Raw genomic sequence first — 27,770 nt, forward strand, 5'->3', positions numbered from 1 at the left:
GTGACATTGTTCATGTACATTATGAAAATAGCAGCCCTGTAATAAATAAAACAAATAAATGAAACTAATGTAGGCAAACGTTACTTATATGGAAAGAACAGTGGCTCTGAAGATGAATTGTTACTTCTTACCAGATAGCAAGGCTCAAAGTAATCCATGGGAAATAGAAACCTCGGGAGCCACCAAAGCTCTGAAAGACCTCACTCCTGCACAGCAAGCAAACGCACCCTGCGCCACAACTCCTCCTCCGACTGCCCCTGTGCACCGAGGACGTCCGGACACCACCCGCTGCGCTCCGCTCCGCTGAGGGACAGCTCTTGAGAATGATTGTCTAATACTGAAAAGGCCAAACACACAAGAGAAGCACGGCGACCCGCGGTCAGATCACGTGCAGAGAACACCGGTGGCACACAGGACAGACTGTGGGTTGCTCCGAAGGGGGCGAGGAAGCGTTACGCTGAGGAGACATTCGGCTGCTGCGGAGGCTGCGCTGGCTGCGGAGGCTGTGCTAGCACTGGCTGCGCTTGGGAAGTGCTACTGGGATTGGCCTGTTGGGTTGAGAGTTGGGACAACTGATCATTGTTTGAAAGAGATTTTAACAGTGCGTTTTCCCGTTCAAGTAAAGAGTTTCTTTCAACTAATTCTTTTATTTGTTCCTTCAGGACTTCCACTTCTTCTCTCACTGCGTACATCAAATGGCTTTTCACTAGATCCTGCAAAGAACAAGGTCACAGTTACACCCAGGGAAAGAACAGCCGTGCCCCACTCCAGCCCCAGGACTCACTGTTCTACTGCTTTCGCTGAAGTAGGCGCTAAGCCTGGAAAGCCACAGCACTTGTCACTAAAACTATATACGAATAAACGAGCCTTCACGAGCAAATAACCCAGCTCTTCAATTGGCTGTGGAACGGCCCCTACGTCCAAGGCTTTGTTTCCAGCATTCGGTGTTAAGTTCTCATCACCTCGGTTATGCTGAAGACAAGGACCAGAATCAGAGTTCAGCTACACAGAACGAAAGCATCAACTCTGAAGCTTTGTCTTGGAAGTAGGGGTCCGTGTTACACAATCCCAAGCATCTTTAAGGTCCCTTCCAACCCAAACCATTCTATGATTCTGTGTTGCAGACTCACAGAAACACAATACAGCTGGAAATACGCTCAATAATGAATCACTAATCCTATGAGAAATAACTTATTTTTTACTTACCATTGCCTGTTCTATTTTGTTGTCAATGGCAACAACACTTGCACCAGATGCGCTGTAAATATAAAGAGAAAAACTTTGTGAGCATTACTGTGTCATTCAGTTAAAACTGTGCACCCATTGGCACCCACAGGACTCCTGGAACATGCTTTTGCAGAGAGGCTAAAGCTTCAGATTTGAGAATTTGGGACACAATCATGGGGGTTCCCCCTCCCCTTGTATTACCCAGTGCAGTCAGAGCTCTAAAGAGACACTGCTCCTTCAGTTTTGAATTCCTCAGACTATGCTTATGCACCCATAACCAGAAAAATAGATTAGAATAAACTAAATTAACTGCTCTGATTCCTTTCCTCATTTTTCAGCTGTCTTCACTAAGGAAAACAGGGATATTCATGAGGTCCTTACCTCTAGTTTTATTTCTGCTGAATTGCTTTTATAAAGCATTGAAGAAAAAACCTGTTGTAGTATTTGTTCCCTGGCTTTGCTCCAGGACTACTTCCCAGCTAACGAGTCCCTGGATCAGTACTGCATTTACAACTTCGCAGCCGAGCGGCAGCACGCGCTGGAAGAGAAGACACGACTGAAGCCCTGAGCTCCGGGAGCGTGCGCACTCGGATGCGGTGAATTCTCACGGGATCACGTTTAACATTTACGAAACGCACTGCCGTTGGCTGGTTCCAGCGAGGGCCAGTCTTGTTCCAAGGACATACTGGTTCAGAACGCTCCAACAAAATACCAGGCGTTGCCATAAGAACGTGTATTTACTATGAGAAACAAGATGTTGAACTACATCTTTAAATCTTTAAATCCTGGGTTATGACAACCCAGGCCTTCGTATTTTCGGTCTGTTTTCAAGTCTCAACACAGGACACAAACCAGTCGCTCACTCGTAACCCTCTGGAGTCGGAATTTGGGGGGGGCTGGGGGTGTCCCTGTTCTCTCGCAGACCCTGATCTCCCCGTCTGGAGAGGGAGGATTTCGGACGGGGCACCCCGCACTGCCAACTGCAGCGGGGAGCACCCCCGGCAGCCCCCCCGCGCTCCACGGCCGCCTGCCCGCACTGGTCTCACTGGTCCGGTTTTCCTCCCCAGCTCCCCGTCTGACACGACGGCAGTTCCTGGGCTATTTACCAGCTGGGTCAGTGACAACGGCTGATAGTGCTCCCCAGCCCGGGAAGCTGCTATCAGCAGCGCGCAGCTACGTTGAGAAGTTAACGCATGGGGAAAACGCAACGTTGGCAGTCGTGCTCGGAAACTCGCCTCTAGGAAAACACCTAACTCTCAGTGAAGGCCAGTGGTAAGGAAAAATTACTGCAGGCTTTTTAGAAACGAGTACTGGCAACACGCTCAGCAGTGAGTTACGTGCGTGAAACAAAGCTCAACTATTGACAGAATATGACGCTACTCAGAGGGACCGTTCCAACAAGTCCCAGGAGAACTGCCAGCACCCAGCACCGAGCGTTTCAGGTGGAGAGAAGCAGCTTTTCAGACGGAGAGTAACAGCCGATTTCTGAGTTGAGCAAAGTTTGCAATTTAAACCGAAAGTGCTAAACGCTCATTTCACAAGAAAACTGTTCCAGTGTCTTACTGCCTTCTACACCTCTTCCAGCCATATTTGTGGTAAACCTCCTCAGAACAAAAAGTATTTGTAATTCATGACAAGGTTAAGCATTCCTTTCCATCTTGAATTAACGTGTTTCAGATCTGTCTAAAAACTGTCGGACACGTCTGTGTTGTGGGGTCCCCAGAGTCCCCACGACTGCTCCGCGTCCCTGGTACGGCCTGTCACCAGCACCATGCTAGCGGTCAGGTGAGGCAGGTCTGAGGAGATAAACATAAGAGGGGCAAAGCTAAACAAACAGCACACTTTGCAGTGGGATCTGCCTCTGCATCTTCACAGCCTCATTATAAGCCTTTCATCAACACTTTTCTAGTTAAATTTGAGATCAGGACTTTGTTCTACTCGTTTCAACTATTTTGCAGTGTGCTTGTTTAAAGACATAAAGTCCAATACATCACTCAAAGTCAAGGCATTCGACCAGTTCCAGGAAAAAGCTGCTCCAGCAGAAGACAGGCAGTCCTCCCTTCAACATCCAAAACTCGCACCTGCCTGGCGTCCTGCAGAGCACCTTTCCCACGGCATACCTTGTGCTCCCAATTCCCATCTGCCTTTTAAATGAGTGCAGTGGGTGTAAGAACTGTGCCCTCCCCGAACACAGCCAGGGACACTACTGCCCTCCCACCCGTATTGGAGATTAAAGTGATGCCAACAGACAGTGCTGAAAGCCACAAGTAGTTTATACACTACTCTTATTCCTTTCAGTTCCTGCTGCCCTTACCCCCAGAGCAGCTTGCTCTATTATGGAAGTACGAGTCAGGATTCCAGACCTGCTCCCTGCACAAATCCCAGTGTCTGTCCCTGTCTCCAGCGGGCAGAGTCCCAGACCACGCAGCCCACCGCCCGCCCACCCCGGGAAAAGGCCCATACCGACCGGGCAGCCTTCTGTTAGCCCAACGCGGTCTTATCCTCATGACAGTATTTCATGTCACTTTCTAAAAGCACAGGAGAATTAGATTTTTATGCTAGCACAATTCCCATGGGATTCTGTCCTTTCTTCGCTGCATAGTGCTCCCCAACAAACAGCTCCTGCGAGACACTCGGAAGCAGAAGTACTCACTCCAGTGCCCGCTCTTCTTACGGTACAGTCCGGACATGCTGCCAAATCTGAACAGTTTGTATTTTTCTTAAATCCTGAGCTGTTGACAACAAATCTCAGTCTGCATAACAATATTTTATCCCATGGCTGCAGAATGAATTATAGATACAATCCAGTCCTTATGAAAAGGCTGTTATAAAAATAAAATCTGTTATCTAAGTCTTTTTGGATGTCATGACCAGAAAAGGTTTGATACATTCTGCGAGTGCACCACCCACTGTAGATCCAATGCAGATTCTGCAGTTCGAAGCAGAAAGACACTCTTCAGCTCTTATTTAAAAAAAAAAAGACCACTTACTATGCTGTGCTTTTAGATAAAGGCAAAGTTGATTGCTCCAGGAACTACAGAAGCCTGACAATTATTGTCAAAGCTGTAATACATACACGCAAATCCACATCAACTAATGTTGATAAAATAACCTTGTTGTTGAAATAACATTTTTTTTTGTAACTGCAAACTTCCCCCTCCCCTCAAACTGAGCTTCTGCAGCCACCTAGCTACCATACATACACACTGTACTCAGAGCACAATTCAGTCCAACTTGGACCTCCACGTTAAGGCTACGTAAACGAAGGCTCTGACCAAAAAGAGCTTATATTGATATACCAAGGTACCATCACCAAGGACAAGGCAAGATTTACAGTCAGCAAAAACGACAAAGACTGCCAAGTACAGTGTGCCACTTCCAGAGATGGATGGCAAACCAAACGTTTTTCTACCTTACACATCAGATAGGTAAAACCCTATTTAGCCTGAGAAATCCTCATTTTGGTTGTTTAAAAATTCCTAGTGGCTTAAATGTAATTTTTTTTCACAGTTTACTTTGAAAGACCAAGGAGACAATGGATTTTGACTCTAATTACACTGCTTAGCTATAGCTCACAATCAGGTATGCAGCATTTGGAACAAAGTGTTTTATCAAATACTTACAGCTTGCACCTCGCAATTCTTTATGTTGTATTTCAGGTGTATTTCTCCTGTATGTCTACAACTCAAAAACAGCACTGTAACTTTTTTTGCTTTAAGTGTCTTGCAAAGAAAGTGAGAGAAGGGTCTTGGACAATCACGTACATCCCAATTAAGAAAACAAGAAGAAAACTGGTAAGCCTAAGTGAAGTTTGATTTCTAATATGTTACACAATATACAGCAATCACACCTTCCATAACGCATCATGTTCTTAAAAGCCTCAGTATAATTCTGACTTCATCACTGCAAAAACTTTTCCTATGGAAACATGGTATCCCAAAAGTATGGTAAGATATTATTGGAAAGATGTTTCAGTACCATCAACAAACTATAATTGTTAAAAAAAGTGTTTGGAAGCCCTGTTAGCACAACACGTCCCGCTATACAGCTTCACTGAAAATACAGATATTAGATAATGATCAAATGAGTGTTCTTTGTAAAGCATAATTTTGCAGTTCAAGAAAGCTTATTTACTATGGTGTTCCAGGTTTGGAACAGTCTACTGTTCACAGTACAGGAAAGCAAATAAACTAAGTAACTAATGGAAAGACTGAGGATGAGTGGAACAGAAGACAGCCATACGGGTTAATGTCTTAACACAAACTTGTTAATGGCTGGAGGAAAATTTAACCTTCAGCATCACCTCACATTTGTAGGCACCAAGATCTATTTCAGTGGTGACTTCAACAACCGCCACTGTACTCAGCTTGGTGCTGTCACTGTTATCACCTTTAGATGTAACTATCATCCTTCTAAGAGACACACTCTCAACTTCAAAATTCACTTCAAAATCTGAGTGGAAAGACCAGGAATCAAACTTCAAAATAAACGTGTTTGCAGCTTAATTCACTCTATGCTTAAAAACAGGTGGCAGTGGCTCATTTTTAGAGGTTGTGCAGTCCTCAGTAATGTGTGTATTCTAGGCCACCGTTGGGTGCCTTACAACAGGAGTTAGAGAGCTCTACGTTGGCGCTGTCACGGACTTAAACGAGACTGCAAATCCTACGGACTGGATGATGTAAACTAATTTTGAAGCTTTAGGTTTTTTAGTCAGTAACAAAAACCACGTTCTGTTTTCAGCTGTGTTACTGGTTATCTGCATACTACTCTCCCAAGGAATTTCTGAGCAGCAAGTCACCCCCCAAAAGACTGCCAGAACACATGAGTTTTCTTGCTTTTTCTGGCTCTTGATACTTCTTTTACATTTTAGCATTGAGAGTTACTGTGCTATTCACCTCGTGCTTTTAGATACATAAAACCTATCACTCGACATTGCTAACCCTGCAAGAGTGGAAAAGACTGCCTGCAGAACAGACTGCAAAAGGGCACGCGAGTGCTGGCAAGAGTGTTGTCCAACAGCCTCTACGAGACAACTCTTCCTTTAAAGCACTCCATCTACTTTGCTTTAGGATAATGTGCAAAAGATGTTGCACACCGCAGTCTCAGGCAGACCTCCCTGAACCAAGCGATCTCCCCATGGCTCTTCTAGCTCTGTCATTACTGCTTTAAATCAAATTATCAAGCAACCTTTTGGGAAGGAACAGTAACGCACCTTGAAGCATTCTCACATTTGTTTCGCTCGCAAGTGAACTACAAACTAAACCAGTGTGTTAATTTATTCTTTCCCCTCATTGGTAAACTCATTTATGAGCTACTGTAATCAATTAACCAGCCACTCTTCATGTCTTACCACTGGTTGAGCTATTTAGTCTGTCCAGAGAAACCTTGTCTATTCCCAAAACAGTTAAGGCATGTTTAATCAGCCTCCATGCAATTATGAGATTTTATAATCTTAGCTTCTTGCTGCGATCAATTATCCAGCCTTGAAAGAGTATTTATGCAAGTATTTCAGATTTTAATAGTTTTTCTTTGTCAAAGTCACATGAAAACATGAGAAAGTGTGAGGCCGTGAATTCGCAGCGTCAGGATCACCAGCAGGTGCCTGGCTTTCTCTGCAAGCCCACTTAAGGTCCACGTTAGCCAGCTTCTATGTCAAACAGAGGAGCATTTGCTTCCATAGAACCGTTAAGTTCTCTGCATTTTACATTAAACTGAAGAAAGTCAATTATTCAACACAACATCTTAATTGATCTTAGAAACAAAGCATGAAAGCAAAGCATGTGTCTAGAAAAGACACAATACTTCTGGGGAAAACCAAGACGATGTTTTGAGTTGAGTTGGTTTGTATTTGTTGGTTGGTTGTGGGGCTTTTTTTTTTTTTATGTTAAAGAAAAACGTGGCTCCTTCACAGTTTTGGTAAGTTTTTGACTTACATGAACGAACCAAACACTCCTCCCCATGCACGAAGGCAGTCACATTGCACACCACTTCCACGAGAGGCAAGTATTGAGAAGAAACATGTTAACCACAGCACTGACTGGATCAGTGCGTTACATGAAACATCATCCTCGTTCTAAGACTCTTTAAGCTTCACATGGAGTTTTAGACTTTGAATTTCAAATCAGAAAAGTTTCAGCCCTAAACAAATCTCCAGATAAGGCTACAATCAAAAAGTGGGAGATGTCTAACTCTTGACTTTCTCCTGTCTCCAAGAGAAGTGTTCTCATTTAACAGAAAGGCACAGAATAGGAAAACAGGTCTGGCAAAATCCATCCCATGAAGAGAAGCTGTCTCATTCATCACATTCACATAAGATAGATGTTTACCAGCAATACTTAGAATACATTTATCTGAGTGCTCATGTGGGGAGAATATCCACATTTTATGCGTTCATTTATGTTGTGAAGGTTTAATGCTTCATGCAAAAATGCAATGGAAACAAAACTCCTACTGCTTTAAATTCAAGTTTACCAACAGTAAAGGCAAACCCATCTAAAGCTCCTATGGCACCAGTACCATACAATCCAGGCACGGAAGAGCAGTCACCCAGACTCAAAGGAATATGCCAAGAAGCCATTATTCCCTTCCTAATCCTCTCGGTAACTATGCCAGTTGAAAAGACCCACGAGGCTTGTGCCCTTAGCAACCTATGTGAACACCCTGCATAAAAACATTTGCTGCCTTCCTCCGAATGTGTCAGTAACAACCAGTATTTCACTAATCTTTAATGGTTTGAGTGTTACCAGCACTTTTCCCTGCCATGATGCGTTGGTGAAAAACAAACAAGTCCCTGTTTTCATGGAGGAATTTAGCCATCTTTTACCGTCTATCGCAATAGCATGTGGTTCGCCTTCCTGACTTCAAACGGTCCCAAGAGACGGCTGCTCATAGGAGAATAATCCACATTTGTTAGGAAAAAAACACCCTGAAATTACACAGGAAGATTTTATATTATGTTTACAGTAAAGTCTCCTAACTCAGGCTCCTGAGGTTCACAAACTACTTCTGAAGGAGCTGCAAAAAGTAATTAAAGAGCCTACTGCCAGTAAGATCCTTACATTTTGCGCACACTAACCCCTACGTTTTGGGATGAGGAAACAAAGGGATTCTGAGGAAATTAGACTTTAAAAAAAGCCCTCAAACACTGTACCTGTTATCAGACTACTCAGACCTGACAAGAGATCCCTGCCTGCATCAGAGGCCGTCCTGCTCATGCCAAGCAGAGCTACTGGGGCGCTGGCAGTCTCCCATCCCGCTGCTGCCGGGACACACATCACTGGCAGAGCTGCACCACGGAGCTCCACCATACCCCCACCCTGTGAAGTGCTCCCCAGAATTGGCTTTACTGCCCATGCCCTTGAAGTTCCCTCCATTAGGTTTTCATTGGGAGTTTATTGTTGAAAGCTTTTCAGTTTCAATCATCCAGTAAAGCAAAACTACATAGTGTGATCTTACGAAGATGTAGTAACTAGGTCATAAATGCAGAACCTGCTAAACCCTGTCAAAGACTTTGGAATTTGAGCACATTAGAAGTTTAAAACTTACTTGCATCGATCCTGATGAATTTGCTTTAATGTTTTCACCACAGTGTTCAACAGCAAAGACGCAAGACTAATTTTAAAGGAAGCCATTTACATTCTTCTACCAGAATTTAATGCTTTTCTATACCCCATGCTCCCAGTACTTGCTTCAGATATTGTACATAAACCTCAGACTTGTGAAGCCTCAATCTTAAGCATATTATTTGATTTTAGGTTTTTTTGAATCAGCTTCCTTATCTTAAGCATTATTTCAAGTTGAGAAACACGAAAAAAAGAGAAACAGATGAAGGTTAGACCTTAAAGTGAGCGTTTGGTCTCACTACTAAATTTGTATTCATGGCCCTGAAGTTTATTTCAGTTAAATAATGAAGTCCTTGGAACCTAAATACCAACTCTGTCCCATAAACACAAGAAAGTGGCATCATCCAGAGCTTAAAGCAAAAATGCAAATTTGTGCAAGTTTCTGCTGGGAAAGGAAGGTGTGCTTTTGAAACTTAGCCCAATGCTAGCACTTCAGCAAAAAACAGAGCAGGATACATTAGCACGACTTTTAACCATCAGTGGTGTACGGTATACAAACTGCTGCCAAGCAAACTTTAAAGGATTCAGTTAAGCTTTGCAAGTTGAAAAGCCTCTCAAGTCAAATACAGCCAGTTCAATGATTAAACAGTTACCAATACTTCAAAAGCTTCTACAGAGCTTGCTAAGCAGAAGTATTGTGACAAGCCAGAGCATCACAAGGCATGGAGTCACAATCACTAGGACTTCAACTTAGTGTTGACACAAAAAAACCTTCAAAATTATTAAAGCCTGGGAAAGAAACGGTCTGCAGCTACTGATGCACTAATAACGCACCTCTGACAAGTCATATCCGTAACAGATATGACTGTTGCACTTCATCGCAGTTTCTCGCCATGAGTTCAATGCTAACTCAGCAGGTTGAGTTGGTCCTCGCATTTTGTCACCGTTCACATTTGTTCCCCATCTAGCTTTGCTTAAGCAGAATGGAAGCAAGCCAGAAAGCTTCCTTTCCTGCTTTTGAGACTGAAAGATTTTAACTCTGCCAAAATTGCATTTAAATATAACGTTTTCACAACTTGTTTTGTGATATAGGACTCAAGAGTCACAATGTCAAAAAGTTTCCTTTTTTTAGAAAAGGAAACCGTAAATATTTTAGTGCCCATCAGCTAGTGGGTTACTAGCATTAAACTCTTTCAGCTTACACATTATGTATGATACATGCATAATGGAAGGAGGAAGAAAAATGTCACGTCATATATTTTTAGACTTATTTAGCTTCAAGTTTCAGTACAAATACTTCATTTCCATGACTGCTTTCAGACCTTCAGGCTGCAGAAGCCCAATATTAAGTTCTAAACACAAGCAGCAGTTGTGCGCAAACAAAAGTGACGAGAAACTTGCATAGAGCGAAGCTGTCATGCATACCTCAGCACGTATGCATTCCATACTTAAGCATCCATACCTATCCCAGAAGGTCTTTGACTCGCGTAACTTGTTGAAATGGAACGCTTGGTAGAATGCAGTTGACGGATTCCTACGAGATCCAAGAATCAGACAGACATATTGAAAATGGGTACGTAATAAAAATACTAACTCTCTTAATCAACTTGCATTACAAAGTACATTAGCTGTCCAGACAAATTAAATTTATGCCCACAAGTTTACAGACTTCACAGAATGCCTAAAGGATAGATGAATGACTAAAAGGCCTTACTGTGTCTATAGGTTTCCATTAAGGACATGCAGATTCAAAAGAAAAAGTCATCTTTGCACCCTATGGATTTTCATGCTATTTCAAGCTGCTGCTGTAAAAAGACGACTACGAAGCCATTAACGAAACATCTCACGTCATGCTGACCATCTCGTATAGGCAAGTTGTACTCCACTCTGATGCTACACATACCTCAATCCAAAAGACACCTTTCACATTTCACAAGACGTCTCTGCAAGCAGCACTCAGTATTTCCATTCTACTTAGCAGCCTACTTTGTATTCAGCGCACACAAGCTCTCCAGGGGGACCCGGGAGTCAGAGCTGAACATGTCACATTCAAGCTACAACAGATTACGTTACAACTGAAAACCAGACCAAGTTAAAACTGCCAAGTGCAACCTAAACCACCGCTAACTTTGCAAGCAGTTGTCAGTCATCCTCATGCTTCCCATTCTTCATGTGCAAGAGGGCACTGCTGTTGGGAGGTGCGCTGCCAGGCAGTAAACCGGAGTGCCCCAGCCACCACCCTGTGTCTCACCAGCCTTCAGCACAAGCTCCAGGAACCTTGCTGGAAATCAGGCAGTATGGCACCAATTCGGGCACCTGTGCCAAACACCCGGGACAGCCTGACCCTCCTGGATCGCGCATTTGCCCATAGGTAGCAACTATACCAGGAGTGTAATTTGAAGATCTTAATTCTCCAAAGTCTCACCTGAGCACTTACTGTTTACAAGACACTGGATGGAGCACAAAGTCAAAATTCTCTACAGCTAGCGGCTGTACCACAGCATTGCCCTTAAGCTTAGAAACTCCTTTTATCAATACCCCAGTTCAGCCTTACGTTGGTACAGCTCTACCAGCCCTAGAGAATGCAAAGTGAAAATGAATGAAAAATCTTCAGAAAAACTAGTATTAGTTCAAACTCCTTTTAAAGCCAGTTTTCAAATTAGAAGTTTATACCAACGTTAGAAGCACAGGTGCCCATCCCTCTTCCAAGTTTATGGCAAGAATACTTGTTAAAACAACTGTCTTGAAGTTATTTAATTATTTCCATTTGAAGTACAGTTACTGTATGGTTGAAATCACAGAACAAAACAGAAAAAAAATCTCACAGAAGCAGCACCATGACAAAACACTATCTGAAGTAATTTGATTCCCATGGCAGATGTATACAAAAGCCTCATGAGGATAATGATATTTGTGCATCAGCAATGATGAGGAATAACTTGTTTGAAGTTTTGTCACCCCTTCTTCCACCTTCACCACTCTAATCTTAAAAAAAAAAAAATTCCATGTGAGTCTGGAATTTAGCTTAAGACCTGCTACAGAAGTTGCTTGATCAAACCGATAAATATCATGCTGTCATATTGGCACAACTTACAACTTATGTTTCTGTAACTGCACAGTGGAGTGACAACTAAATACGACTAATTATAGGAAGAGCAACACAATAGCTAAAGGACATTTGAGTGACACAGGGACTTAACATATGGAAGCAATTGGCATCTGCAGACGAAGAGAGCATTCCTTCGCTGAAGGGAAGGACAAGGCCCAAGCTCTTCTTTCTAATTTGGTTGCCTGTGAGGCGTAGGAAAAAAGTCTCTTCCTCTGCAAGTGACTGTAAATAGAAAGTTATTTAACTTCCAAGATAAATTGACTGGCAGCACATAAACCCCTGTTGCCATTGTTAGGTATAAAAAGTCGTTGTTTATAACCACATGGCATGTATTTCATATGGTTTATTTTTACACTGATATTCTATATATTCTTGTGCTATTCTTAAGCAAGTATCTGGAAAGGTATGAACAAGTTTTCCTTGTTAAATTCTCATTTGCACCCCCTGTTGAAATTGCTTTTGCATTACTTCAGACAATTAAGAGAACATTTTCTACTCCACAGCCACATTTTATCCAGATGTTAATTGGGGAGGGGGCCAGTGCTACCTAAACAGGACAATCAAATCCACAGAGGCAACACGAGTGATGCCTAACGTGCAGGTCTGCTGAAACACCAGAAGTCCTCCGACGCTGCCTCAGCTGAACACAGGGACAGCCTGGCCCAGAAAAGCAGATCCCTCTGGTCCCCTCCCCAGCACACCACAGCCAGGCCCCAGGGTCAGTGCCCAGCCCCACTTGGCAGCAGACGGACAAGATGGAGCCACAGGCCAGCCAGAAACGGGGTGTCCCTGACACAGAACCAGAGCCCACCTCCTCTTCCACAGGATGCACACCAGGAGCTTCTCCTCTTCCATCCTTGGTGAGAGAGAAGAACAGGTATTCCCAAGGATAGAGGCTAGACTCCAGTCCCAGAGACTATGACAGCCAACTAGCTAAGCACATTTAAACATCCACACTGGTAGAAAATGGCTCCCTGTCTCTACAAAGGAGTCCTACAACACATACGATACTTATTTCCTTTAAAAGCTCACAGGCATCAATATTCACAACACACTCTGATGCTATGGTTTCTAACAATGGTTTTAATGCAACAGAAATTTGATCTAAATTTAAAGATGAGAATTTATTCAGTTCTCTGAATGCTTAAAACCTCAAGTTGTCTCTTCAAAAGGGAAGTCTGAACCCCATTCAAAGCCTCACCTCATATTCGAAAGAGCATCTTCCCACTGCCATTGATCAGGACAAGCATATGCCAAATGCAAGCTTCATTCTAGAGAGCTCTGCTTCGCTAGGAGCCATGCCCACGGAGGTAGGCACATTTTCCAGTATACACATAAATGCCTTTTAGTTTAAATAACGATGGTGGCTTTGGAAGTACTGGGTATCAGCTTGGCATACAGATGATGCTCAACAGATGCCTCTTTTCCAGCTACTACCTTTGAAGGAGGAATATTGTTGCTAATGACATCACTGAAGCTGTTTCAATCTTCAAACTACTGACCAACATCAGCAGTTAAGGGCAACAAGAGGAGGAATACGTGAAGAAAACCATGCTTTCCTCTCACCCGAGGTAGCAAAATAAAAAATTCCCACTAGACCACCTCAGACAGTTCTCTCTTAATATTACTATTATTTTCATTAACTTTGGGAACAGGAATGATCCAGAAGATAAAAAAAGGCCTAAGCACCTGCCTTTGAAGAACATGAAAAGAGTAAGCCAGAAAACACACGCTCAATACCTCAGAAGAAAACCAAAGCGAAGCAGAAGCACCTATTCATTATTACCTAGACAGTGGCAAGTCAACATGGATGGCCTTTTCAGAAGCTTACATCAAACAAAAATTCCTTCTGAGAAAAGTTAAGAGGCCTCTAATAGAAAAAACACAGCAGATATGATCACATTATAAAACTGGTAGAGCTTTTAATGCCACCTTGCATGACATTTTTCTAAGAACACGGCTTATACAAAGCGGGTCCACCATTGATAACTACTCTGTACACGTGGGTCTCCAATAATTCAGTGGAAGAGTGGAAGGATGCATCAAACAGAGCTCTCCAGGGGTCTCCTCCAAGTGTGTTATAGGATACTTTAATCCATGACTTGGATAGTGGAGTACAGATTATCTTTACACCTGCAGATGATCTGCAAGCACTCTGGACAGCAGGAATAGAATTCAGGAAGATCTTGCCCAATTGGAGCAATGGTCTGAAATAAAAAGGATGCAATTCAAAAAGGAGAAGCATGAAGTATTATGCTCCGGTAGCAAGAGTCAGCTGCACAAGTACAAAACATGGAATGAGTAGTTGACTACAATTCCACAGAAGAGAATCTAAAGAGAGGGTAGGAAACAAAAATCTTGCAAGGGTGTCAAACTTGCAACACTCCTCTGACACAGAACTTACACCTACTAACTGAAATCTTGTTTTCTTCGGCCCTTCTGAGGTCTGAACTTAGATTTTATGGCCAGTTTTGGATACCAACTCTCCAGAAGGATATAAGCCCACCAAAGTCCAGGTAAGACCACTAGAAGACATGTCATACTCCAATTTTTTTTTCCCCAATAATCAGAATTATTAAGTAGGACAACTTAGCATTAAGAAGAGATGAAAGAGACAGTTACAATGTTCACAGGGTTTAAAGTACCTGCAAAGGAGAAGACAACTTGTTCTCACACCTGTTAGTGTTAAGCACAGCACAAACATTACGGGGTTTAAATGCAGCAAAGAAAGTTTAAACCACACATCAAAATTGACTTGCACACAAACAGTAAGGAGCAGAAAAGACTTCTTACAGAGTGGTGGGATTCCCATACTTGTCATCCTAGAAGAGATCAAGTCGTTACCGCTCCAAAAGATTCCAGGCCCTTGTCTCCAGATCAGCCCACAGGACCATCTTTCACAATTCACTGAGAATTCAGGACATTGCGAGCAAGAACTTTAAAGCAGAAGTGCTGCCTTTGAATAGGATCAACTCCTAATGAACCAAATTTAACTATGAAATAGAATAGGAAGAAGTAAAGAAAGAGGCTAGTTTGTACTGTGAAATCAAAGTGCCTTTCTGTTCAACAGTAAAGATCATGTTGTCTTTTCAGTGGAAAGTGAGAAATGACCAGTCTAAAATAAAATTCTTCTTAGTTGCAGACAAAGCTCATACTGAGGCATCAAGTTTAATATTCGAAAGTACCAGTAAAACATCCACTACTCTCGTGTTCCTAGTCTTAGAGTAGGGTCATCAATCCCACAGTGATGCATCAATAGGACTGGGAACTCTACAGCAAGCTTCCAGCTTGGTCCTTTGCACAGGAAGCTACAGGAGCCTGACCACAGGCCTGTCAGTAAAACTCTGCTCTTCGGCCACATTTATCGAGGGAAAGGTATGTTACTTTTTCCATCTACGTTACTTCTGCAATGCCAAAAGTGAACTAAACGCTTTTAGAAAGAAGTGACTCAAAACCAGTCTAAACATGAAGTCAGCAAATACAAGTACTTAGCCTTTATGCAGATCAGAATTATTGTTCAACAATCAAGAGAGCTGATGGTAAAGCACACAGCCTGAGCTTCCTGGAGAGAACTATCAGCATATACAGATGTGTTTTTACTATGGTGATCAATAAGGCACCAAAACAGAAAAAAAAAAGGAAGGTACAGCCATCAGCTGCCTAAATCGATTTGCACTAAAGGACAAGTTAATCCCTTCATAGTTTCTAAAGTTTATAAAAGATTGGATATATTATTACTCACAAGCACTTAAAACCCAAGTTAGTCTTTAGTTATATGTCTTACTGGTCACCAATACAAGACTGCCTTTAACTGGGTTACTCCCTACGACCCTCAATGAAGACTGACTACAGCCAGCTGCCAAATCAAAACACTTGGGTGGTTTACTCAGGATCTGAACCAGGGGGTTTGCAATCACTTGATTACAGCTTATGGAGAAACTCTCAGGAAAGTTTATGGCATTTTGAGATTATGTTTACACTAGTAACATAATTCCTTCTCCATCCCTCTTCTTTTAAAAGACATTTCATTTTTTATTTATATTGCCTTCTATTTAAATCAACTGCAAGTCTGAATCAGCTCTATTTCATAAGAGTCCACCTACAAAACAGAGTTAACTGGAGTACAAAGCTTTGCAGGAGAGAATTGACAAAGACTAAATGTGGAGAAGTCAATATGAAATTAAGGAAAAAAAACCTTTTCAGATCAAGGCTCTTAAGTTTTGTGTTTAATTACATATTCTGTTCAAGTAATTCCTTAAAGCCATTATACTTGAAACACGTACCCTGAAAAACCAGCAAGAATTACACACTGTTACGCTCTGGTTTAGGTGCGTTCTAGCTACAGGTGATAGGAACGGCCGACTCCATCAGCAGTCTGCATGACAGTTTCTGGGACAGCAGCTCTAAACCACCATGATGGACCTGAAAGGGGCTCACAGGCTACTTCCAAGTGAAAATATCCTAACAGTGGAGAGAAAGTATACTGTACGGATCTGGCCTCCACTGGAAAAATCAAGAGATACACAAATTTAAGTGCTAAAAATCACCAAACCAGGACACACAAAACTTAAGTCTACTGAGTTTTGCTACTAGTAATTCAAAGCCTTCTCTGATTAACATCACTTTGTTTTCTGCCTTCCGAGCCTCTGGTAGACACTAAATCAGTACAGCATAGGAACACGGAAAATGAGATAACATTTCCCTTGATTTTATCACATTCTTTGAAAGCATGAGTCCATGTTTCTAAAGAGAAAGAGTTAAAGTTTTTGTATACTGGCCAAAATTAGCGTGGCCAGTAGGACGTCACGTTTCCCATTCAGAGCCTTGGATCAATAAAGCAGTGGCAAGACGTAACTAAATAACAGCAGTCAGTAATAATTTTATTAATTAATTAAAACAAAATTACCTGTGTTAGGTAATGATCATTCAGTATTTCTGAAGGGGCTTTGCTGAAGAGTTCAAACAGTAAATTCTGATATAACTACTTGATAGCACTCATGGAAAGAACAACGCAAGTCCTCGTCTTCTACATCTTTTCTTTCTTCTTTCTGATTTCAACAGCTGCAACTCCTAAATCTAGGGTTCAACTCCTCATGGCAGGGGGGTTGGAACTAGATGATCTTTGAGGTCCCTTCCCTAACCATTCTATGATTCTAACTGTCTCAGGTCCCAGCAATTGGTCCCCAATCCTCAGGAGTCCCGTACAGTAGACAATTCCATAATTGTAACAGCTTTAAGGTCGTTCAGGACTCACTGACTGTCTTCCCGCTTTCCAAAGCCAGACTCGGTGCACTGCTAGGTCACTCCTGACCAGTGCTTCTGTTCCAGCCAGGTAACCAGTGCTCTCGTGCTGTTCCTCCCTGCGGACACCGCTGTCACGCAGACATGCATTAAAACACCGCGTGCTAACAAAGCAAGGCCATTCTGTGACGGCCGTCAGTCAGACTGCGTTTTAATCAGATCATCTTACAGACTGTGTAAGGACTAATCTGAGCGGTACTGTTCTCAAATCAAAACACATAACAAGGGCAAGATTTCTCTACTAATGACTTGTCTCCTCACTGGGCAAAGTTAACCTTCAGCTCTTGCAGGGAGGATACAAGATAATGCAGCTTCAAGAAAAAAAAACCCCACACAGCCGATCACATCTTCAAAGAGAAACAACTATGGATTACAAGCTGATAAATTTAATGGCAATGCAGAAAGTCTTTGCTTGACCCAGTCAGGGGTTCTTGCCACTATTAAGAAGCTTTCAAGAAAAGTCACAGAAAGGCCCATCAATATTATCCATGTTTGGATGAATTGAGACAAAAAAATAAAAAAGATCTATTGAAAATAACTTACATGCTCTCAACAAACATCTTTAACTTCACCTCACAAGGCACAGAGTCCTTCAGCACCTCTTGTAATTTGCCTGTTAACATCACTGTGCCACGTTATTCTTTTACAAATTATCCCATTCAAGAGAGCAAGTTTGAAAGGTATTTAAAAAGCAGACCCTATTATGCGGATGAAAGGAGGTAGTAAAAACCAACATAAATCTCGTATTTCTGAATTAAAAAGATCCGCGTTTGCTAGTATTGCATTATACATACAAAAATCTGGAAGAGATGTCAAAACTCTTAAAAATATTGACTTTTGCACAACTTGGCTGCTAAAGAAAAAGGCATTTATTAATATGTATGAACATGGTACTGTAGAGGATCAGGCTCCCACTGCCTGCTCTGCCCACCAAGTGAGATTTCTCCCTCCTATTGACGAAAGGGAAAACTGCTTGTGAGTATTGGTGAAAGTGGTCTTGCATAGTGGAACAGCTGGCTTGAGTATTTATCTTCAAAGAAAACAGTACAAAAATGAGATTTTTTTTTCCCACTAAGTCGCAGTACAGCAGCTCCAGATATTTCAGTTACCTATAAACACAAGTGGCTCCTGTTTTTTTGACAACAAATTATTTCAATACTTTGGAGAACAAAGCAAGTGGAGAAAACAGATTCAAGCAGACTCAGACAAGTCCCACCTGTCTTTACTTACGTGACATTGGTCAAGAAAGCATCTACTAGCAAACATTTTAAAGTAAATACTTAGATTTTAGAAAAGTATATTAGAACCTAGACCATGTATCACATGGTTTATTACACAGTATAATATAAATGCACTTGTCTGCCTTTCCACACCATTTACAAGTTCTTTATAACTCTTCAAGTTTCACGTCGGCCTGCACTCAGCCGAAGTTCTAACTAAAGCACTCTCAGTACGGGGGCTTACTGCTTGGCTTAAAGAAACAGTATTTTTAAAAAGGCATCTGTAGGGTTGGTCAAGGTATTTATGGTCCTTGCACCCACCAAACAGTGTTTTACATAGGAGACATTCCCAGGAGTTGTCATCTACACCCCTATAAAAATATCTGAAATAACGTGACAGAGAAGCAAGCAGGCGTTTTTAACCCTTGTTTTTGATCACCTCATCCTTTAATAAACCAGACAAGTTAAACTTGCTTTAGACAGATACAAAATCTTCAGCTACTTCGCTGAAACCAGCATCTCATTTCTTACCCACTCTACGCTTCTCCATTGCCCCCTCACATACACACCACACTCATTCCCTCCAGAAATAACCAGGCCAGGACTGCACTGGGACCAAGGGGACCAGTACTCTGGGCTGCACCAGGCAAAGCATGGCCAGCAGGTAGGGGAGGGATCCCACCCCACTGCGCAGCACTGGGGAGGCCACACCTGGAGGGCTGTGTCCGGTGATGGCCTCCCCAGTACAAGAGAGACAGGGACATACTGGAGAGAGTCCAACAGAGCGCCACGAGGGCGATGAAGGGACAAGAAAGCGTCACTGCTGTAAGGAAAGGCTGAGAGTGCTGGGACTGTTCAGCCCGGCGAAGAGAAGGCTCAGAGGGATCTCATCAGTGTATACAAATTCCTGAAGGGAGAGCACGAAGAAGATGGAGCTGGGTTCTTTCCTGGTGCCCAGGGACAGGGCCAGAGGCAACAGGCACACACTGACACACAGGAGGTTCCCTCTGAACATCCAGAAACACTTTTTCACTGTGAGGGTGACTGAGCACGGGCACAGGTTGCCCAGGGAGGGGGTGGGATCGCCATCCTATTCAGGAGCCCTCTGGACGTGGTCCTGGGCAACCAGCTCTGAGTGGCCCTGCTTGGGCAGGGGTTGGACCAGACGGCCTCCAGAGGTCCCTCCCAACCTCAATCAGTCCATGATTCTGTAACTGGTTTCTGCTATTGACACAGATCCCTATTTCTGTTGGCAATCTTTAATGACTACTAGACAAACATGCCAGTGGCCACTGCAACAAACAGCTGACACCTCTAATTAATAATACTAATTACTAATTAAGTACTAATTAATACTCCTACCTTCCCTCTGCACTGTTAAAAGCATTCAAGCAAGCTGTCATGATACAAATGCACTACTCCTAGCCTCAAAGGGACAATAGATACATACAAAAAACCTCTTGGAAAAAATTTATTTTGCATGACAAAAAGATTAAGACAAGCACCCAGCTCTCCTTCAAAGGCTGAGTAACACCTGCCCTGCCCGAGTAAAAGTAGATTATCCCACAATGCAAAGTATTTGCTAGCACTCAATACTCATTTGTATCTATAAAGCATGAAGTTTAGAGAATTTTCAAGAGGAATGAAGATACAACCTTACTCTGCACTTCAAATGACCTTTTATGTGTGGAGAACCTTCTCAGAAGACAGTAGCTTTAGCAGTTACTATAAATACTTCTATCTTTACGCTTTGTCTAATATAGGAATAAAAGCAGACACCTGTGGCTGACAATCTAGATTTATCTACCAGAACTAAACCAGTTGTACTTTAGCAGAAGTTGTCTCACAGAAGTTTCTTATGGAATCTTTGCCGACACACAAAACACACAATCAAGGTTTGCATTTTCCACGAGCAACAGAAGCTGATAATCGCCAGCTTTAAAACTGAAAAACTAATATATAGCCTCAACACGGAACAGACCAATATTCAATTCAATACTGTACCCAGGACAGCAACAAGGAACGATTTCTTTTTACAGTAGTGTCACCTGAAGTAATAAAAGATTATCAGCAGCTCCTGTAAAAACGCACAGCCTGAGAGCAATTCCAGCTCTTCAGTTGTTTGACAGCAGTTTGGTAGTCCTGTCTGCTCAAAAAACCTAAATACTCAAATATTCAGATTTTAACAGGAAGCTTAAAAAAGCTTCCATGAAACATATGCTGTTATTTCTACCATACAAGACACCATTCACAAATAAGCTGTCTATGGAACACTTGCACTCTTCTATAGGGGAGCAGAAAAAAATTTACCCACAGCAGCTGACCAGAATACTTAGGAGGTACAGAGAACTGCTTGTGTCAGAGCTGGTACACTACAGTGTTTAAAACAAATTGAACTGTTTCACTTTGTGAATTTGAGTATTTTCCTCCCTTTCCTCCTTTTAATAACTATTTCATTTGAAATAGCTCATTGATCTTAAGGATGTATTGACGACTCCTTAATGAAGGCATCTGAATACTTAAAGCAGCACTGTGAAACGAGCAACCACATTTTTCTGTTTCGATATCCTGTAACACTCAAACTGAAGGCATAGTGGGATAGGGTTTCCATAATCTGTAAACTGGTGTGGTGCTGGAGTTACCTCATGTCATTTTTGTTACAGAAAGTACAGCAAGAAGTCAACACAACTAACTGGAGCTTGGTTTGCATCAACCATCATTTGATGAACCAACAGTTCAAATGAACTGTAGTGTTCATCTCAGAAGTCCTATCTCACCTGGTTTCCAAATGCTGTAGTTCTGGCCATCAAGCTGAAGGCACGCGCAACTGGAGCACGTCTGCACACATGTCGCTCTCACCTGCTTCTAAAAAAGCTCCTAAACCCAATCCTTCGGGAGGAGAGCTGAAAACATTCAGGTCTGCAGCTGCAGTAGAGCTCAAATCCCTAGCAGGTTTACGAGCAAAGTGAATAAGGGGACAGTATTCAATAATAACGCCACTCGAGTATTGCTCACTGGTGCCTCCTTGCAGAACACCTTCGTTTTTCTTTAGGAGTACAATAAAACACACAGCCAGGGAAATCTATAAAGAAACCCTGATCAAAGCTACACTAATGCCCACGACCAGTTTTGTCCTTCTATTACACACATGGTCTCGAGAGCTCAGTTTTATCCACAGGACGTACATTGCACCAATACGTGATTTAGCTGATCGAAGAGATCTATGCTGTGAAGAGGTCGGCACAATCAGGTTTTCAACAGTTTAGCTGCTGTAGTTAACAGTTCACAATCGCAGCCATTCAGCAGCGTTCCTGGAATACAGCCGGCACAGTTCAAGCTGGTCAGCTATCTCTGGAAAATGATCTATACTCTGCTCCTTTTCCAACATGCCGAGTAATATTTTGCCCCAAAAGTCTGCCAAACATGTAGGAGGTTTGAACAAGCCTTCTCAGTCACATTCTTTTAACAGAGGCAACATATTTCTTTTCCCCTCGAGAGCCAAAATAAAGTTATTAAGCCAACTGGAATATTATGCTTGTCAACTACAAATTTGTGTATACAGGGGCACAACAGAGAAACTGGCATACGCTGATCCTGAAATCCTCACAGGTGCCCTGACTGCCCTTCATCCAAAATAATGTGTACTGCTGCTGAAGTCCAGCAACAGAAGAGTCAGAGCAATTTTGAAATCTAGTTCTATTTGTGTTTTTATAGTATTTGTCAGACGCCAAATTCAAAGCGGATTCCAATATTCACCTCTGCCTCAATAAGAGCACTATTTACACCACCCTTGAATACTGTTGCAGTTTATTCTACTTGTAGGCACATTTAGAGAGGAAAAGAAAATAAAACTACGTTACGCTGTAGATCTTTTCTAGCTTCCGCAGAACATATTTCTCTTTTTAAGAGCATAGCAATTCAGACACATCAACTGAAGAAAATAGCTTTGCTTTTTAAAGGAAGGTTGTGACATGCCAAAGGCTGCTTTTTTTTCCCCCTTTTAATTTGTACAGATCACCTACCCACCCTCTCTTCCTCCCAAGGTAAGATTTCTTAATTGATTTATCATTATTCATCAGATCAATGTGAGAAACCACAGTTTTGCCTAGACTACTGTAGAAGTGTACTGGACTATCGGAACATTCAGGCAGTATCTCGCAAAAACGTCAGTTCTACATCTACAGATATGTAGTTCTATATTATCTATCTATATACCGGGCTAAAATAACCTTACACCTCCACCTCTAACTATCTTAGATGTAGTTTCATTTAGAACAGCAGACCACAAGACAAATAATACAAAGAACTTTTTGCAGGAAGATGGGAACCGACCAGCTTTTCACATCAGATCTCTATCTCGTACATAATATATTTCTCACATTCTGTTTTCAAAGAACTCCTATCCTAAACTATTTTACCTTTAAAACTGTTCCTCTCCATATTCAGAATGGTGAATGACGTACGAGGTAAATCCAGGATATTTAGAGCTATACAGTATTCCTTGACGAATCACTATTTTAGAAGATGACCATAAAGGAATGACCTACATGAGTTTCAAGTACGTACAAATATTTAAATACAATTGAAGGTGTCAGAAGAAATGTAGATACCTGCCAACACACTGACTGCCCCCTCCTTCCCAGGTACGTTAGACATTAATATTAAGATAAAAGAGAAATTTCTAGCTCTTATGATCACAAAGTAAACTCTCTGAACAAAACCAAGCGTTAACTTCCTGAACCTGCAGGCCTGAAACAGTGACTCATGATGTGTGAACTCCCTTTGCACCCTATTAGTGTCAACCCTCAGCCTATTAATGACACTTGAAGGTCTTCATTAACTATTTCATCACTGATTTCAGTAGATAAAGCAGCTGGACATAAGCCCATGGGAGTAGTGGTGTAATTTAAATGGCTGGAAAGAGGAAAAAAGGAGCAGCAAGAAGAGCAGAGCAGACAAGCAAGAGACAGTTTTATAATAAAGCCTTCTCAGCGAGTAAAGCAAATAAAGCCAAAGCGGTTAAGCAGCCTTAACAAGCCGCTAGGTTTTTGTGTTCTCCTTTCTCTGCCTGAAGCCAGTGGAAGTCAGGATACTGTTTGAGGGGAGGAAAGAATACACTTACATCTACTAGCTCTGTTCCTCCTACTTTGTAGGAAGTCTAGCCCTGCTTAAAGTAAGTTTTTCTTGCTTATCAGTATCACTGCCAAAGAAAGCTGTTCCAAGCCGGGAGAGACTCTCACATACCGTGTAGTTCCTTGTTTAGTGTATCACTTCAGCAAGCGACGAGGTTTTATCACCCAGCGCAGAAGCGGACAACTGAGAAGTACACATTTCTTCTCAGATAACCACAAGCCAGTTTCTCTACTGAACATCATCATGCGGCGCACAAAAACGCACTCTGCACTTAAGAGTCCATGCCTGTTTCTTACTTGTACTTCTCGTAGCCAGGTTTCTGAAAAAGTTTCTTTAGAAAATAACAATGCATGAAGCAATGTTGCAAGGTGGCTCAACTTCAAAGGTGAAAGTACAGAAATAACTTCAAAAATCACTGTTCAAGGTAAGACTACCAAGAGCTGTCTCACCAGCGTGCCACACGAAGTTAGCAGCCTACAGGTCTGCATAAGCAGGACAAGTTTTTCCTTATCATTATATAAAAGTGATTCACTTGTCACAGATAACCACGTCTGTTACTACAATTTATATAAATATTAAGTATCAGAAGCTATGCAAAACGAATGCAAAATGCATTCCTTTCTTTCTGACTCCTTAATCATCAGAATGATTAAGCACAAGACAAATCATCTTCTGATAATGTACTGAGCTATGAAAAAAAAAAACCTACCAGCTTGAAATCTAACCTTATTTGCACAAAGAGGAGTTTGTCAGCTGGGTCAGCAATCCTCTTAAGGTAGGCACAACGGCTAGAAAATGTTAACCGTTTAACTTGTGCTTTTAAGTCCTTTACTGCTTTAATCAGAACTAGCACAACTCTACAGCACAGCTTTTGCTTGCACAAAGGCATTAGTAGAGCCACTATCTCAAACACAGCATTAGCCAAAGCTCCAGCGAGCACCAAGGCCTGCGTTACTGCAGATTTAACTCTCCAAACACTAATTTGTCTTTGAGATACCTTCTCCATCCACTACACACCCTAACCCCACGTATACAGCAGCTTTACTACAAGGCACTCCAAGCAACACTGACTGTTATCTTAACACCTGATACCGTCCCAAGGTGAGGGAAGGCTTACAGGATAATTCAGCACATCAGACCTTCTAGTAAGGGTGTTACTCCTATTTTTAAAAATACAAATACATATAATCCACATGTACTTTATTCTTCTAAATTGCAGTAATCCCAATAGCAAATGTTAGTGACATTTAGTGCTCGAACACTGCTTCCCCTGAAAGTCTTCTCTCAAAGAAGTCAATTAAGAACAGTTTCAGCCATCACTCTATCCCTCAGAGTAGTCTGCAAGTCTATGGGAATAAAACTCACATACACGCTTCCTCTCTCAGGTCCTTGGATGAGCCTGCTCATACTACACACCTTTGTTACAATCAGCAGTTCAAAATTACTTTCCTAGGAAGAAAACGCATTGTAAGCTTGTACTTTCCACTATGTCTACATCTTTGCGCCAGTAAATGGCATCATTTTCATTCAATGCCAAAGACAGTTACCTGTAGAGCTTTCACTACATGAGGGCATACAAACTCATATCCAGACGTAAGTACTCTCCTTACTAACTGACACATTCAAGTGCAAATTCAACAGCAGGATAAAAATCAAGATTCTGTGTTATAAGCCTTTAAGTTTTCCCAGATATCTCACCTGATGGCCCTAAGATAGCACCACACTCCTATTTTTAACAATACTGCAATACAGTGGTGTTGATAAACCCATTTTAACCTGGCTGTCATTCCAGTGTTTTATGATGTGTTCAGGGGAGAGGACAGAAGAGACTTCCTCACATACTGAGCAGTTAAATGCAGAAGGACAGTTTTCAGTCTTTGATGTGGAAGAGGTCACACTATTTGTGCATTAAGCAGCCTTCAGGCTACTTTCTGCCCTGTTTTGAGAGAAAAGTAATCACACTCACAGCCCGGGAAGAATGAGTACAGTTCACTACTTCCCTAAACACTTCATTATGTTTTGTACTTTTCCAAAAAAAAAAAAAAGTAGTACCCCAGGTAAATTTCAGTACGACTTCCTGAAAATACAAACTTACAAAAACCACTTGACAATAGCCTGAAAGTTGGTGTTGGTTTCCCCCCCCCTTAAAGAAAAGCTGTTTTTATGGTGTTATAAAATAATTCATACCTGTCTTCATCACCATCAACAGGAATAGATATGCCAAACACAGAGCTGGCAAGACTGTTCATAGGAGTACTTGCAGGTAACTGAAGAGGATTTGCTAGAGTGTCTGGAATGGGAGGCTTCACAAGAGGTTTATTTTCAGCTATAAGAGAAAGTGGTGGCTGAGGTAGGGGTTCCGATTTTCTTCTAGTATCATCAATCTGGCCTACTAAGGATTGAGCTTGAGTCTGAAACTGTCCGAGGTTTGACTGTGGCAGATTCGCAGGTACATTAGACACACCTTGCATTAACGAGTGTCCGACGTGCGGTGGCTGGACAACGCCGGTGCTTCTGCTGACAGAGGTGTGGCTAGTCAGCTGGGACTGGGCCAGCGTAACAGGGACATTTGGCATAGTAACAGAAGTGGTGGTAGACACACTAGGCACACTTGTACCGGGCACAACCGCAGGCACATTCTGAACTCCAGAGACCACAGCATGGGGAGCACCAGGCATTCCGGACACTTGACTGCTTCCACCCATTTGATGCTGAGTCACAGATTTCTGTTGCACAACCCCTGTGTGTCCAATGCCTTGCTGCACCACACCTCCTGGTTGTGGAACAGCAGTCTGACTAGCTTGCGTCTGGCCACCCTGCATTAATCCCGATCCCTGTCCAACTGCTTCGCCAGGCTGTGCTGACACCCCCATCACTGGCGCTCCCACAGGTGAGGGATTTTGGCCGGTCACCTGTCCCACAGGAAGGCTGGAAGCCACAGTACTTGGAACGGAGCCCGTAGTAGCCTGCTGAATAGCTCCTTGAGACTGCATAATTGTCATGTGCTGCATGTATTCGGTCTGACCAGAAGGTTGCGTCGGCAGTAGATGCACTGGTGGAATCTGGGACTGAGAATAGGCAAATTGTTGAGGCTGAGTCACTGGTATGTTTGCCTGCTGCACCTGCTGCTGTGCCACAGGAATGCTTGGCTGCCCTATCGTAACATTTGGAGGTGCCATGCCTTTCCCATTGGGTCCAGCCTGTGCAACACCCTGCGTATTCACCTGTGGCACCATCATTTGCTGATTTGCTACTGAAGCCCCAGAAAACATAGGCTGAGCAGTACTTTGAGGCACGGCCCCAGCTATGGGCTGTTGCAGCTGCTGTTGTTGCCCAATGACAAAACTAGGTTGCTGTAGAGAAGACTGGTTCATTTTCTCTGCCTGAAGCTGCTGTGACATAGCAGTCAGGGAACTGTCAGCTATGGAATCGGGGCCATGGGCCGATGCTGGTATAGCTGAGACCACAACGGAACCTCCTGTGGCACCGAGGCCACTGTCTCTCTCTTGAGCAGCTTGGTCGAAGGTGCTGCTGTGCCGAATGCAATCTCCAGTCCTGCCCAGGACATTGCCACTATCCGAGTCCCGGTCATAGTACTCCATACACGTCCATCGTCCTCGCCTGTAGGGTTCCCCTGTACCATGGTCCAGCTTGATCACCCTGAAGCGCGAGCTGCACGCAGCAGCCACTGTCTGAGACATCGTCCCAGGAGCAGCAGATGCAGAAGGCCCTGTGGAGGGCAAGGTGGTCTGAGCACTGCCACCTCCTGCCACGGCAGCGCCAGGGGCAGCAGCTGACAGGGGCACAGCAGAGCTCTTGGGGACGGCCCCCCCGTTGGGGGCCACGGCTGGAGGAGCTGCAGTCGCTCCACCAGCAGCCACAGCCAGCTGCCCGTCCAAAAGGAGGTTGGGAGAGACGCTGCCAGGAGTTTCGGCCTCGCCCACGTTGTTGAGAGTCTCTTCAGAGGAGCTCCGCTCACAGACATCCTCGGGGCCGTAATCGGTTGCTCGGGAAACATCGAAGATTTCAGAAGACACATCCTCAGTGCGGGACTCATCCGGGTCGTCCAGGCTCTCGGTGTCCTCGGTGATGCTGCTGGCCACCTGCGCCGTGGTCACGCTGGTGATCTGGAAGCAGCTCTTCTTCTTGGCCGGCATCTTGGACATGTTTCCTCCGCGGGGAGGGGCTCGGCCAGCCGGGGCGAGGCGAGCGCGGTGC

The 27,770-nt window shown here is 43.0% G+C and overlaps 1 protein-coding gene across 2 annotated transcripts; it reads right to left on the minus strand.

Annotated features, from left to right (window-relative positions):
- Nucleotides 1-301: 301 nt before the first annotated feature.
- Nucleotides 302-27,770, minus strand: TSC22D2 (TSC22 domain family member 2). 2 transcript variants are annotated; one of them, XM_086618171.1, is made up of 4 exons: nt 25,740-27,770; nt 10,252-10,323; nt 1,207-1,258; nt 302-713 (listed from the first exon to the last, which is right to left on the minus strand). In XM_086618171.1, the coding sequence occupies exons 1-4, from the start codon at nt 27,716-27,718 to the stop codon at nt 453-455; spliced, it is 2,364 nt and encodes a 787-aa protein (XP_086474297.1). In that variant the 5' UTR covers nt 27,719-27,770; the 3' UTR covers nt 302-452. The 2 variants fall into 2 exon arrangements, with proteins under 2 accessions (XP_086474297.1, XP_086474298.1); XM_086618172.1 differs by lacking the exon at nt 10,252-10,323.

The sequence above is a fragment of the Tauraco erythrolophus genome, chromosome 11 (assembly GCF_009769465.1).
Source record: "Tauraco erythrolophus isolate bTauEry1 chromosome 11, bTauEry1.pri, whole genome shotgun sequence".
NCBI classification, from domain to species: Eukaryota; Metazoa; Chordata; class Aves; order Musophagiformes; family Musophagidae; genus Tauraco; species Tauraco erythrolophus.

Excerpts from the sequence above, each read along its gene's own strand:
- TSC22D2 (XM_086618171.1), bottom strand. The coding sequence starts at position 27,718 with ATGTCCAAGATGCCGGCCAAGAAGAAGAGCTGCTTCCAGATCACCAGC. Across the intron at positions 10,324-25,739 it reads GTTGATGGTGATGAAGACAG|GAATCCGTCAACTGCATTCT; the intron begins GTATGAATTATT and ends TGGATCTCGTAG. Across the intron at positions 1,259-10,251 it reads TCAAAGACCTTCTGGGATAG|CGCATCTGGTGCAAGTGTTG; the intron begins GTATGGATGCTT and ends TTATATTTACAG.